At 52.7% G+C, this 13,654-nt stretch overlaps 1 protein-coding gene across 1 annotated transcript; it reads right to left on the reverse strand.

The window, feature by feature from the left end:
• Window positions 1-801: 801 nt before the first annotated feature.
• On the reverse strand, window positions 802-10,639 carry LOC134341218 (apolipoprotein E-like). The gene is made up of 4 exons (XM_063039049.1): window positions 10,530-10,639; window positions 10,379-10,432; window positions 3,777-3,918; window positions 802-1,794 (listed from the first exon to the last, which is right to left on the reverse strand). The coding sequence occupies exons 2-4, from the start codon at window positions 10,419-10,421 to the stop codon at window positions 1,188-1,190; spliced, it is 792 nt and encodes a 263-aa protein (XP_062895119.1). The 5' UTR covers window positions 10,422-10,432; window positions 10,530-10,639; the 3' UTR covers window positions 802-1,187.
• Window positions 10,640-13,654: the final 3,015 nt, after the last annotated feature.

Genomic DNA, 13,654 nt, shown 5'->3' on the forward strand with positions numbered 1-13,654 from the left:
TTCCTGTCTTCTCCTATCATTTCGGATCTCCCCCTCCCCCTCCCACTTTCAAATCTCTTACTAGCTCTTCTTTCAGTTAGTCCTGATGAAGGGTCTCGGCCTGAAACGTCGACTGCACCTCTTCCTATAGATGCTGCCTGGCCTGCTGCATTCACCAGCAACTTTTATGTGTGTTGATAGAAGTTTTTGAGTGTATTTGTTGACATGCCAAATCTCTTCAAACTCCTAATGTATAGCCACAGTCTTACCTACTTTATAACTACATCAATATGTTGGGACCAGTTTAGGTCATCAAAGAACCACCCTCTCCAATCGTGTCCGTGGGATCTGTGGTCTCCAAAAGACCAGGTCTCATTTGAAAGTACACAGTACAGTTCTTATTTCTATTTTGTACACCTTGTTTAATTTAACAAATATACTGTAATTTGTGTTTTTTCTATTATTATGTATTGCTGCCACAAAGACAACAAATGTCAGTGATATTAAACCTGATTCTGCCTCCTCATCGCCCCTCCCACAGTGCTCCCTCTTCACAAAACCTCCCTGCTCACTTCTCACCACTTCTTCATAGTGCTCCCTCTTCACCGCCCCCTCCCACAGGGTGGGAACTGCAGCGACGTGGTGACTGGGAGGGAAGGGACCAGAGACAATTCCACCACATTGGGGATCGGAACAGCACTCGGGGGGAGTGGGGACAATCCACAGCAGGTTCCTCCCCACCTGTGTGCTCTCCAACCCCATCCTGCCTACTGGCATTCCCCTCCCACCCTCCCACAACACCGAGCCCGCTTTGATACAGAAGGAAAACACAGCAGCGTTGAATGAGTATTTATTGTGTTAGTCAGTGAGGCAGTTAGTGCAGATAACAAGCATCCCGTCCGAGTTCATTCCATCCAACCCGACAGGTATCCGGGTCAGAGGAAAGTCGCTTTGCCGTGGCAGCAGAGGTTGAAGGGTGTGGGAAACGGAGGAGGGGGCAGGCACAAGAGAACTGCAAATTTTGGGGGGTGGTGAAAATTAGGGTGGAGGGAGGGGTGAGGCTGAGATGGAGGGGGAGAAACCCGGAGGGGGAGATGAGACCCCATAGGGAGGTGACAGGGAGGGATGGAGGGTATGGAGGAGAGAGAGGCTCAGGAAGGGCTGTGGCAGAGACCTGGTGAGGGTGGGCACGAGACCCACTCGCACTTTCAGTTGACCATCTCCTCAGCTGGCTGCTCCCTTAGACCATCCAGCAGATCCTGGAAGCGGCTGGTCAGTTTTTCAGCCTCGGCCTGGAGCCAGCTGCGGAGAGAGGCCATCCCTTCCTCCAGGGCGTTGCGCAGGCCCTGGGCATCCTGGCTAGCCCGCTCCTGCAGACTCTGCGTTTGCCGCTGCACCTCTGCCAGCCGCTGTTGGAAGTCCAGCCGCTCCTGCAGCTGGTTGGCAGCTTCTGTGGCCACGGGCTCCAGCGCCTGGCGCAACCCCTCGGTGACTTGCTGGCCCTGGCTCTCCAGAAGCTCCTGGTACTCCTGCAGCTTGAGACGGATCTGATCCTGGTCGCGGGACAGCCGCTTGCGGTACTTGCGCAGGTAGATGCTCAGCGTGTGGTGGGCGTCGCTGACGCTCTGCTTGGTCAGCAGCTGGCCCTCGCGCTGGTACTGCTCGACCGTGCTCTGCAGTGAGCTTAGGTCCCTCTCCAGCTGTTCCTGCAGCCGCTCCAGCTCCAAGCGGAACTCTTCCGATTTGGGGCCCAGGCGGGAGCGCAGGTCCTCAGCGGTGGTGTTCAGCTGGGCGAGGCTCTCCGTGATCAGCTCCCTACAGCAGGGACAGGAGGGGGGAAAAGGAGAGCGTGAGGGTCGTTGAGGGGTGTGGGTATGGAGCGGGGGAAAGGACGAGGGCCGGGTTGGGGTGGAGAGGAAGGTTGGAGTAAGGACAGGTGGGAAATGTAATGAAGTGGACAGGAAGGGAGGGCGAAGGGGTGATTCGGGAATAGTGGGTGAAGTATGTTAGCTCAAGAAAAAAGTAGCACAGCCCTCCTGCTTTACCGCCCCCCCAATGTTCCCTCCTCATCGCCCCTCCCACCATACTCCCTCCTCACTGCCCCCCACAGCACTCCCTCATTGTCCATTCCACAGTGCTCCCTCCTCACCACCCCTCCCACCGTACTCCCTCCTCACTGACCCCACAGCACTCCCTCATTGTCCGTTCCACAGCGCTCCCTCCTCACCACCCCTCCCAGCATACTCCCTCACCACCCCTCCCACCATACTCCCTCACCGCCCCTCCCACCGTACTCCCTCCTCACCACCCCTCCCACCGTACTCCCTCCTCACAGCCCCTTCCACCGTACTCCGTCACCGCTCCTCCCACCGTACTCCCTCCTCACCACCCCTCCCACTGTATCCCCTCCTCACCACTCCACCCACCGTACCCCCTCCTCATCGCCCCTCCCACCATACTCCCTCCTTACTGCCCCCCACAGCACTCTCTCATTGTCCGTTCCACAGCGCTCCCTCCTCACCACCCCTCCCACCATACTCCCTCACCACCCCTCCCACCATACTCCCTCCTCACCACCCCTCCCACCGTACTCCCTCCTCACTGCCCCCCACAGCACTCTCTCATTGTCCGTTCCACAGCGCCCCCTCCTCACCACCCCTCCCACCATACTCCCTCACCGCCCCTCCCACCATACTCCCTCACCGCCCCTCCCACCATACTCCCTCCTCACCACCCCTCCCACCGTAATCCCTCCTCACCACCCCTCCCACCGTACTCCCTCCTCACTGCTCCTCCCACCGTACCCCCTCCTCACCACCCCTCCCACCGTACCCCCTCCTCACTGCCCCCCACAGCACTCCTTCATTGTCCGTTCCACAGCGCTCCCTCCTCACCACCCCTCCCACCATACTCCCTCACCGCCCCTCCCACCATACTCCCTCACCGCCCCTCCCACCGTACTCCCTCCTCACCACCCCTCCCACCGTACTCCCTCCTCACAGCCCCTTCCACCGTACTCCGTCACCGCTCCTCCCACCGTACTCCCTCCTCACCACCCCTCCCACTGTATCCCCTCCTCACCACTCCACCCACCGTACCCCCTCCTCATCGCCCCTCCCACCATACTCCCTCCTTACTGCCCCCCACAGCACTCTCTCATTGTCCGTTCCACAGCGCTCCCTCCTCACCACCCCTCCCACCATACTCCCTCACCCCCCCTCCCACCATACTCCCTCCTCACCACCCCTCCCACCGTACTCCCTCCTCACTGCCCCCCACAGCACTCTCTCATTGTCCGTTCCACAGCGCCCCCTCCTCACCACCCCTCCCACCATACTCCCTCACCGCCCCTCCCACCATACTCCCTCCTCACCACCCCTCCCACCGTAATCCCTCCTCACCACCCCTCCCACCGTACTCCCTCCTCACTGCTCCTCCCACCGTACCCCCTCCTCACCACCCCTCCCACCGTACCCCCTCCTCACTGCCCCCCACAGCACTCCTTCATTGTCCGTTCCACAGCGCTCCCTCCTCACCACCCCTCCCACCATATTCCCTCACCGCCCCTCCCACCATACTCCCTCCTACCGTAATCCCTCCTCACCACCCCTCCCACCGTACTCCCTCCTTACTGCCCCTTCCACTGTACTCCCTCACCGCTCCTCCCACCGTACTCCCTCCTCACCACCCCTCCCACTGTACTCCCTCCTCACCACTCCTCCCACCGTACCCCCTCCTCACCACTCCTCCCACCGTACCCCCTCCTCACTGCCCCTCCCACCAGGCTGCACTCTCACCGGAATTGACTCCCGAGCTGACTGTCGGACAGTATTGCCTCGGTAGAATGGAGGACCTGATTGGCAAGGCTCCACACCTTCTCCAGAACCTCCTCCCATTTAGCCTGCAGGTTGTAGGATGGTTCCTGGGAGGCCCTGGAGGCTGTGGGTTGGGGGAAGGTAAGGAGTTTGGAAAGCGGGTGGGGAAGACGGAAAGAGACATGGTCAAGCCCTTCTGAAAAGTGTACTGTGTGGCCAGCTTATTATGCTGAACAGAATGTCAGGGTCAGAGCCACCCCAAATCTTACCTTCTGTCCCACGACCATGGGGGGAGCTGTGAACAAGGAACACCTCTCCCCAAGCTTCAGAGCCTGTGGGCATAGTGAGGGGGAGGGCAGGAGGCCCCTCCTCAAGTCCAGTGGAGGCTCACTCTGGAGTGGATGAGTGTGAGGGAACATACAGTGTGTTCTCTTGGACATCAATGACAGAGGTGTCAGAGAAAGAAGGGTGTTTGGGGTCACAGAGACGGGAAGGGGTTTAGGAGGTCACAGAAACAGGGAGGGGTGTAGGGGTCATGGACACAGAGAGGGATGTTGGAGTCAGAGAGATGGGGAGGGGTGTAGGATTTCTCAGCTGGGGTTCTGCGGAACCCTAGGGTTCCATGAGAGGTCACTCGGGGTTCCACGTGAGATCATGATAAAAAAAATAAACATTGTCTTTTGAACTTTGAGCAATGCATGATGCTAGCGCTCGCAGTGACCGGGCAGCCGCATTAGCCCAGTATGGCTGTGTGCAGGAGGACTGCGTTTATATGGCTGTGTGCAGTAGGACTGCGTTTATATGGCAATGTGCAGTAGAACTGCGTTTATATGGCAATGTGCAGTAGAGCTGCGTTTATATGGCTGTGTGCAGTAGTACTGCGTTTATATGGCAGTGTGCAATAGGACTGTGTTTATATGGCAGTGTGCGGTAGGACTGCGTTTATATGGCAATGTGCAGTAGGACTGCGTTTATATGGCAGTGTGCAGTAGGACTGCGTTTATATGGCAGTGTGCAGTAGGACTGCGTTTATATGGCTGTGTGCAGTAGGACTGTGTTTATATGGCAGTGTGCGGTAGGACTGCGTTCATATGGCAGTGTGCAGTAGAACTGCGTTATATGGCAGTGTGCAGTAGGACTGCGTTTATATGGCTGTGTGCAGTAGGACTGCGTTTATTTGGTTGAGTCAATTCTCAGTATTTGACACAAGACGGGGAAGCCATTGATAATTGGTCAGTGCTGTATTGCACGGGAGGGGAGGATGGTAGGCTGTTGAAGAACGCTGTATTGCACAGAAGGCTGTTGAGGAGTGTGAAGTGTTTCCCGAACATTGACTGGACTCACCCTACTCGGGCTGTAACTTCAGCCTCTCTCTCCCAAATTACCTCCCCAACTTCCCCATACGCACTGTCAACTGACTTATGAGAGAGGAAAAAAAACAGTGCAGTAGAAAAATGAAGATAACTTTTCATTTCAAAGATGGTCCAGTGTGGCTATTTTTGAAGAGGAGGTGTGAGATGGAAGAGGAGGATTCTAGGCTGAGGCCTACAGACAATTCTGATCAGGTTCATGACGAAGAATTACTATCTTCTGAGTCATTTCACTACACCAGTGCAACAACAGACATCTTTACAATGAAAGCTACTTATCAATGGACTGTTTTACATGAACTGGTGATCCAAGTTGTTCCATTCCATTGTGCCTCGTCTGTAGCAGACAACTTACAAATGTAGTGATGGCTCCAGCAAAATTGAAAAGACATTTAACTACAAATTACAGCCAGATGACATGTAGAAGTCTCAAAACTGGTGATGCTGGTGAGGTAGTAATGGGGACAAAGAAATGACGATGAACTTAATGAGTACTTTGTATCAGTCTTCACTGTGGAAGACACTAGCAGTGTGCCAGAGGTCCATGAGTGTCAGGGAGCAGGAGTAAGGGCCATTGCTATTACAAAGGAATAAGTACTTGGCAAACTGAAAGGTCATAAGGTGACTAAGTCACCAGGACCAGTTGAACTACATCCCAGAGTTCTGAAGGATGTTGCTGAAGAGATAGCAGATGCATTGATTCTGGCTTGGCTTCAGAGGACTGGGAAATTGCAATTGTCACTCCACTCTTTAAGAAGGGAGGAAGGCAAGAGGTACAAAATTATAGGCCAGATAGTCTAACCTCAGTGACTGGAGTCCATTATTAAGGATGAGATTTCAGGGTACTTGGAAACTAATGATAAAGTAAATCAAAGTCAGCATGGTTTCTGTAAAGAGAAGTCTTGCCTGACAAATCTGTTAAGAATTCTTCGAGGAAGTAACAAGCAGGATGGACAAAGGAGAGGCAGTGGATGTCATTTACTTGGATTTGATAAGGTGCCACACATGAGGCTGCTTAACAAGAGAAAATACCATGGCATTACAGGAAAGATACTGCCATGGATAGAGGAATGGCTGACAGGCAGGAGGCGGCAAGTGGGAATAAAGGGGGCCTTTTCTAGTTACTGGCTGCCAGTGACTAGTGGTCAGGGGCCAGTATTTGGACTGCTACTTTTCACATTATGTGTCAGTGATTTAGATAATGGAATTAATGGCTTTGTGGTAAAGTTTGCAGAAGGACTTAGACAAATTGGAAGAAAAAAAGAGATGGACAGAATACAGTGTTGGGAAATATATGATAATGCATTTTGGTTGGAGTCTGGATTACCGGAACTAAGGAAGTTTTATTAAAGAAATAAGTAACAGTACTCCAATCATAAGGATATGAATGCAACAGATTAGCAATGATAAAACACACATGTACACAGAACTAGGATAATAGGAATCAATCAAGCTCTATCGCAGTTTAGGGGTAAAATGATCAGTCTCAAGTGACGCAGGGTTCAGTTCAGCTTAGGACAGTTCGCAGTAATCGCTGTTGTGCCGTTGGGGGGGGGGGGAGAGAGAGAGAGAGAGAGAGAGGATGATATGCAAATCTGATTCAGACAGACCTTGATGTTCTTCGCAGTTAGCTTTCGGGCGAACCCTTTTATGTCTTCTGTGGTCACCAACTGTGACCCCTCCGTTCCGGATACGACCGTTCTTCCGCGGTGAACCCGGCACCCAGGCAAGGGCGGACACACACACCAGGTTCCCGCCGATCGTACCCTTTCACCCTGTGCGTCTATGGTCGGTTCCCGCAACCAGACCTCCAAACTCTAACCAACTTGTGGGGGCACACCGCTTTTTTTTTGTTTCAAAATATACTTTATTCAAAAATAGATATATACAATAAACCATTCAATAATTTTCCATCCTTTACATACGTTTCCATTATAGTCAGTACATATCCGTATTTATGGCCACCTACATGGCACTCCAGTTGTTCACCTTACCACACCATTGTTGAAGGGTATACTCCCCACCACCCGACTCCTCCCTCTCCCGCGGGTGAAGAACCCTAAACTGTGGTCCTTCCCCACCGGCCCCTTGCGGTGGCTGCACCGAGTTTCAGTGCGTCCCTCAGCACGTACTCCTGCAGCAGAGAATGTGCCAGTCGGCAGCATTCTCCCACGGACATCTCCATGTGCTGGTAGATCATCAAGTTTCGGGCCAACCAAAGAGCATCTTTCATCGAGTTGATGATCTCCCAGCAGCACCGGATGTTGATCTCTGTGTGCGTCCCCGGGAACAGCCCATAGATCAGAGAGTCTTCTGTTATGCAGCTGCTGGGGATGAAATGTGACACTAGCCCGTCCATCTTCCTCCACACCCTCTTTGCGAACTGGCAGTGTGCAAAGAGGTGGGTCACAGACTCCTCCTCACTGCAGTCCTCCTGTGGGCAGTGGGGTGCAGAGACGACTTTCCGGGCGTACAGGAGGGCTCTGACTGGGAGGGCCCCTCTCACCGCCAGCCCGGCGAGGTCTTGGTGCCTGTTGGTGAGATCTGGCGATGAGGCATTTTGCCAGATGAACTGGACGGTTTGCTCAGGGAACCACCCCACTGGGTCCATCACGTTCTTCTCCTGCAGTGCCTGCAGGACATTACGTGCCGACCACTGCCTGATGGCCCTGTGGTCAAAGGCGTTCTCCTGGAAGAACTTTGCTACATAGTACAGATATGCCGGCAACGACCAGCTGACTGGGGCGTTGCGCGGGAGTGGGGCCAGACCCATCCTTCGTAGCCAGGGCGACAGGTAGAACCTGGGCACATAGTGGTACTTGGTGCCCACATACCTGGGTTCTACACAAAACCTGATGCAGCCACATACGAAGCTGGCCATCAGGGTGAGGGCGACACTGGGGACATTGTTGCCCCCGTTGTCCAGGGACTTGTGCATGACGATCCGTCTCACCCGCTCCATCTTAGATTCCCAGACGAATCTGAAGACAGCCCGGGTGATTTCTGAGCTGTAGGAGCGGGGGATGGGCCAGACCTGCGCCAAGTACAGCAGCCCTGAGAGCACCTCACACCTGATGACCAAGTTCTTGCCCGTTATCGACAGGTAGCGCCCTCCCCACAGTCACAGTTTCTGTTTCACCTTGGCAGTCCGCTCCTGCCAGTTCTTGTTGCACGCCTCAGCCCCTCCGAACCAGATCCCCAACACCTTCACGTGATCAGACCTGATGGTGAAGGGGACACTGGATCAGTCGGGCCAGTTGTCGAAGAGCATGGCTTCGCTCTTCGTGCGGCTGACCCTGGCCCCCGACGCTAGCTGGAACTGTTCGCAGGTGCCAATCAACCTGCGAACTGACCTCGGATCAGAGCAGAAGACGGTGACGTCGTCCATGTACAGGGAGGTTTTCACTTGGGTCCCTCCACTGCCTGGCAGCGTCACCCCTCTTATGCCCTCATCCCTCCTGATGGCTTCCGCAAAGGGTTCTATGCAGCAGACAAACAAGACAGGGGAGAGGGGACAGCCCTGCCTGACTCCAGACCTGATGGGGAAGCTGTCTGTTTCCCACCCATTGACCTGGACTGCACTATGGATGTCTGTGTAGAGCAGTCTGATCCAATTCCGGATTCCCTCCCCAAATCCCATTTTGGAGAGCCCATCCGCCATGTACGTGTGCGATATCCTGTCGAAGGCTTCTCCTGGTCCAAGCTGACCAGGCAGGCGTCCACCCTCCTGTCCTGCACGTAGGCGATGGTGTCCCTCAGCAGCGCGAGGCTGTCTGAGATCTTCCTGCCCGGTACAGCACAGGTTTGGTCCGGGTGGATCACCTGTCCAAGAGCAGACTTGACTCTGTTGGTGATAGCCTTGGACAGGATCTTGTAGTCCACATTCAGGAGAGAGATGGGTCTCCAATTTCTAATGTCCTCCTTTTCCCCCTTCCGCTTGTAGATGAGGGTGATGATGCCCTTCCTCACGGACTCTGACATACTGCCAGCCAGAAGCATAGCGTTGTACACTTCCAGCAGGTCTGGGCCCATCCAGTTCCACAGAGCCGAGTACAACTCAGTCGGTAAGCCGTCGCTTCCAGGAGTCTTACTGGACTCAAAGGAACGGATGGAACCTGTCAGCTCGTCCAGGGTCAGTGGCTGATCCAGACTCTCCCGCTTGCCGTCGTCTAAGACCTGCGTGATAGACGACAGGAAGTTGCGGGAGGCTGTGGATTCTGTGGCCTTGTCGTCGTACGGACTGGCATAGAAGGACTTGCAGATCCTCAGTATGTCGGTCTGCGAGGACGCAACTGAGCCATCCTCTTCCTTAAGGTTGTGGATCACAGAGCTCCCCTTGTGCACCTTTTGGACACCGCTTTTCCAGGGTCTCATTATCTTGTGATCTTGTGGTGTGTGTCGTGCCTTAGCGAACCTGTTCCTTTTATTCCCCTGCTGGGGTATCGCCTGTCCATCAAACTTCAAACAGTTCAGTTTCAAAGCAACCGGTCTGTCAATACTCGGAACTGTGTCTCTTTTCGTTAATCTCTCTCCTCTCTCATTAACATTTTGAATGCTTCCCCATTGTCTCCCTTATCTCTCTCATCACCATCAATCTTCTGATAACTTGGTTTGTCGTCACACAACCCTCCCGTCTCTACAACCCCCCTCCCAATCCATACACTTATCATCCTTTCTGTAACTCTCTTCCCGTCACTGTATCTTCCTCCGGTCCCAACACCCCATCTCTGTACCCCTCAACAATTACGTCCTCCTCGTCTTAGCTAAACACCCTCTAGCCGCTACACACTAAGTCCTGACGAAGGGTCTCGGCCTGAAACATCGACTGCACCTCTTCCTATAGGTGCTGCCTGGGCTGCTGCGTTCACCAGCAACTTTGATGTGTGTTCCTCGTCACTGTGATCCTTACGGCCCCTTCACCTCGTCTTTGTGAACAACACCTCCCCCACCCGCTCCCCCCGGAACCCTGTATCTCCCCCCGTCTGTATGTCGCCCCCCCGTCTGTGCCAATCCCCCTCCCCCTCCATTGGAACTCTGTATCCCTCCCCGTCAGTGACCTCACCTCCCCCCCATCCCACACCACCCCTTTCGGATCGATTCACCCTTCCTACATCGGGCGCAGAGTGTTCGTCCCGTCGCTCCCCGTTCCGTTAGGGTAAAGACAGCCGCTACACCGCAGACAGGACAAGGAGCGGGGCGTGGGTGAAAACTCACCTACGATCAGGGCCGAGACCAGAACGGCGACAAGCAGTTTCATGGTTGGTGTATCTGTAAGATGCGGAGAGAGCAAATTAAGAGCAATATCCTATACAAGCAGTTCGATCCACAAACAATTACAGTTAACGCAGACAGGGTACTAATTTACCAAAAGCTCTTTTGAAATCACAAGTTAGTGTGCGGATCACCTCTCCCTCTCACACACTCCGCCTGGATTGGACCAGTTCCGACTCAGCCGCTTATAAAGGCTGGGACAATTCTCGAGAGCGAACCCTCCCACTGGTCTAAAACCCACCCACCCGAAGGATAAGTCCTGGCTCCATGTTGATGTCTGTTTCCAAATTCCAGCCTCTGAGTTATCAGCCTCCACATTCCAAGCCTGTCTCCAAGCCTCAAGCCTCAAGACCCCAGCCTCCAGTCCTGCAGTCATGTCATGTCCTTGCCTGGTTCTGGGGCCCGAGCCCGAGGCAAGACCCAGATTCTGGGTCTTTGTCCAGTCTCTGGCTCGGGGTCCAACCCCAAGTCTGCATTCTTGTCCCTGCTCCTTGTCTGTATCCTGTCACATCCCTACTCTAGTCAAGTCCTGTTCCTTGTTCTTCAGTGTCTGTGTCTTGCATTTGGGTCCATTCCTAATGCCCCCATTGTGAAACCTTGACTCCCCTACTGCAGGAAACATCCTCTCCATATCCACTCGATCTGGGCCTTTCAATATTCCGTTGGTTTATCCTCCCCCCCCACACATTCTTATCAATGTCATTGAGTACAGGCCCAGAACCAACTAACACTCTTCATACATTAACCCTTTCATTCCCAGCATCATTCTGATAAAACTCCTCTGGATGCTCTCCAATGCCAGCACATCCTTTCTTAGATAAAACTGTTGACAATGCAGTCTGACCAATGCCTTATAGGGCCTCAGCATTACATCCTTGCATTTGTATTCTAGTCCTCTTAAAATGAATGCTAACGTTGCATTTGTTTCCTCACCACCGAGGCAACTTGCAAGTTAACCTTCAGGAATCTTGTGCGAGGATTCCCACGCACTTCTGATTTCTGAATTTTCTCCCCATTTAGAAAATAGTCTACACCTTTATTCCTTCTACCAAAGATCATACACTTCCCAACGCTGTATTCCATCTGCCACTTCTTTGCCCATTCTCCTACTCCTCTATTACGATAGATTATTTAAAAATAAATATAATCATTGCCTCCATGAACACATAGATCAAGTGGGCAGCTAGAGACTTTTTCCCGCAGAAATGGCAGATATGAGTGTGCATCATTTCAAGCTCATTGGAGGGAAGTGTAGGTGGGATGTCAGAGGTAGGTTTATTATTTTACACAAAGAGTGGTGGACGTGTGGAACGCCCTGCCGGGAGTGGTGATAGAGGCTGATACATTAGGGACACTTAAGAGACTCTTAGGCAGGTAAATGGATGACAGAAAAACGGAGGGCTATGAAGGGCTAGATTAATCTCTGAACGGGTTGACACAACATCATGGGCCCAAAGGCCTGTACTGTGCTGTAATATTCTCTGTTCTGTGTATTTTGCAAATTTGTTGAATACTTGTGTGTGGACGAACGACAATTCAACTAGAACTTTAGCTGTTAAAATGCTCTGCGCGGCAGCCCGTACGGAAGATCCCCAATGTGGAAGGGAAAGGCGGCCTTGTAGAAGGACTTCTTCTGGGATCCACACGCACCCGATCCACCTCCCCCCGCGCCCCCACCGCAACTTCCAGGTGGGAAGACGATCGACCGCCGTGTCAAGTCGGACCGGTGGGAAGCCGCGAGTGTGAGATATCTTGAGATTTGCTTTGCTGCGGGAGTACAGAATCCAGATCTAGTTCAATATCACTGGCGTCTGTGGTGAAATTTGTTGGTTTTCAGCAGCAGTACAATGCAATACATAATAGTTATAAACTATAATAAGAAATATATAATAAATGAAAATAAATAAGTCGTGCACAAAGAGAAAACAACGGAAAAACTGCAAATTACTCTGTTACAAAAATAAATCATTTAAAGCGGGAATAGCGAGGCAGATTTAATGGGTTCACGGACCGTTTAGAAATTGATTTACTGTGTATAGTTCTGGTCACTGCTGCATTACGTAATGAACAGTACACAAGATAAGCTTCTCACTGTATCTTGGTGCACGGTAGAGTGCGAGGCGATTACAGCTCGGGCTGCTGGAGTTCAGAGTTCAATTCTGACGTCGTCTGTACGTCCTCAGTGTTGAAATCGTGGGTTTTTTCCTGGGTGGTCTGGTTTCCTCTCGCAGTTTAAAGGTGTACCAATTAGTAAATTAATTGTAAACACGAGGAATTCTGCAGATGCTGGAAGTTCAAGCAACACACACCTACGCTCTGTCCGCCAGAGAAAGCAGGATCTCCCGGTGGCCACACATATTAATTCCACGTCCCATTCCCATTCTGATATGTCTATCCACGGCCTCCTCTATTGTAAAGATGAAGCCACACTCAGGTTGGAGGAACAACACCTTATATTCCGTCTGGGTCGCCTCCAACCTGATGGCATTAACTTTGACAACAACAGGAATTCGGCAGATGCTGGAAATTCAAGCAACACACATCAAAGTTGCTGGTGAACGCAGCAGGCCAGGCAGCATCTCTAGGAAGAGGTACAGTCGACGTTTCAGGCCGAGACCCTTCGTCAGGACTAACTGAAGGAAGAGTGAGTAAGGGATTTGAAAGTTGGAGGGGGAGGGGAAGATCCAAAATGATAGGAGAAGACAGGAGGGGGAGGGATAGAGCCGAGAGCTGGACAGGTGATAGGCAAAAGGGGATACGAGAGGATCATGGGACAGGAGGTCCAGGAAGAAAGACGGGGGGGGGGGTGACCCAGAGGATGGGCAAGAGGTATATTCAGAGGGACAGAGGGAGAAAAAGGAGAGTGAGAGAAAGAATGTGTGCATAAAAATAAGTAACAGATGGGGTACGAGGGGGAGCTGGGGCCTTAGCAGAAGTTAGAGAAGTCGATGTTAATGCCATCAGGTTGGAGGCTACCCAGACGGAATATAAGGTGTTGTTCCTCCAACCTGAGTGTGGCTTCATCTTTACAGTAGAGGAGGCCGTGGATAGACATGTCAGAATGGGAATGGGATGTGGAATTAAAATGTGTGGCCACTGGGAGATCTGCTTTCTCTGGCGGACAGAGCGTAGATGTTCAGCAAAGCGGTCTCCCAGTCTGCGTCGGGTCTCGCCAATGTATAAAAGGCCACATCGGGAGCACTGGACTGTGAGTCGACT

This window comes from Mobula hypostoma (genome assembly GCF_963921235.1).
Source record: "Mobula hypostoma chromosome 8 unlocalized genomic scaffold, sMobHyp1.1 SUPER_8_unloc_7, whole genome shotgun sequence".
NCBI lineage: Eukaryota > Metazoa > Chordata > Chondrichthyes > Myliobatiformes > Myliobatidae > Mobula > Mobula hypostoma.

What these genes read in the sequence shown, in the direction of transcription:
- LOC134341218 (XM_063039049.1), bottom strand. Translation starts at nt 10,421, where the DNA reads ATGAAACTGCTTGTCGCCGTTCTGGTCTCGGCCCTGATCGTAG. An exon ending in GGTCTCGGCCCTGATCGTAG is followed by an intron (nt 3,919 to 10,378) that starts GTGAGTTTTCAC and finishes CCCAACCCACAG; the next exon opens with CCTCCAGGGCCTCCCAGGAA. An exon ending in CAGCTCGGGAGTCAATTCCG is followed by an intron (nt 1,795 to 3,776) that starts GTGAGAGTGCAG and finishes TCCCTGCTGTAG; the next exon opens with GGAGCTGATCACGGAGAGCC.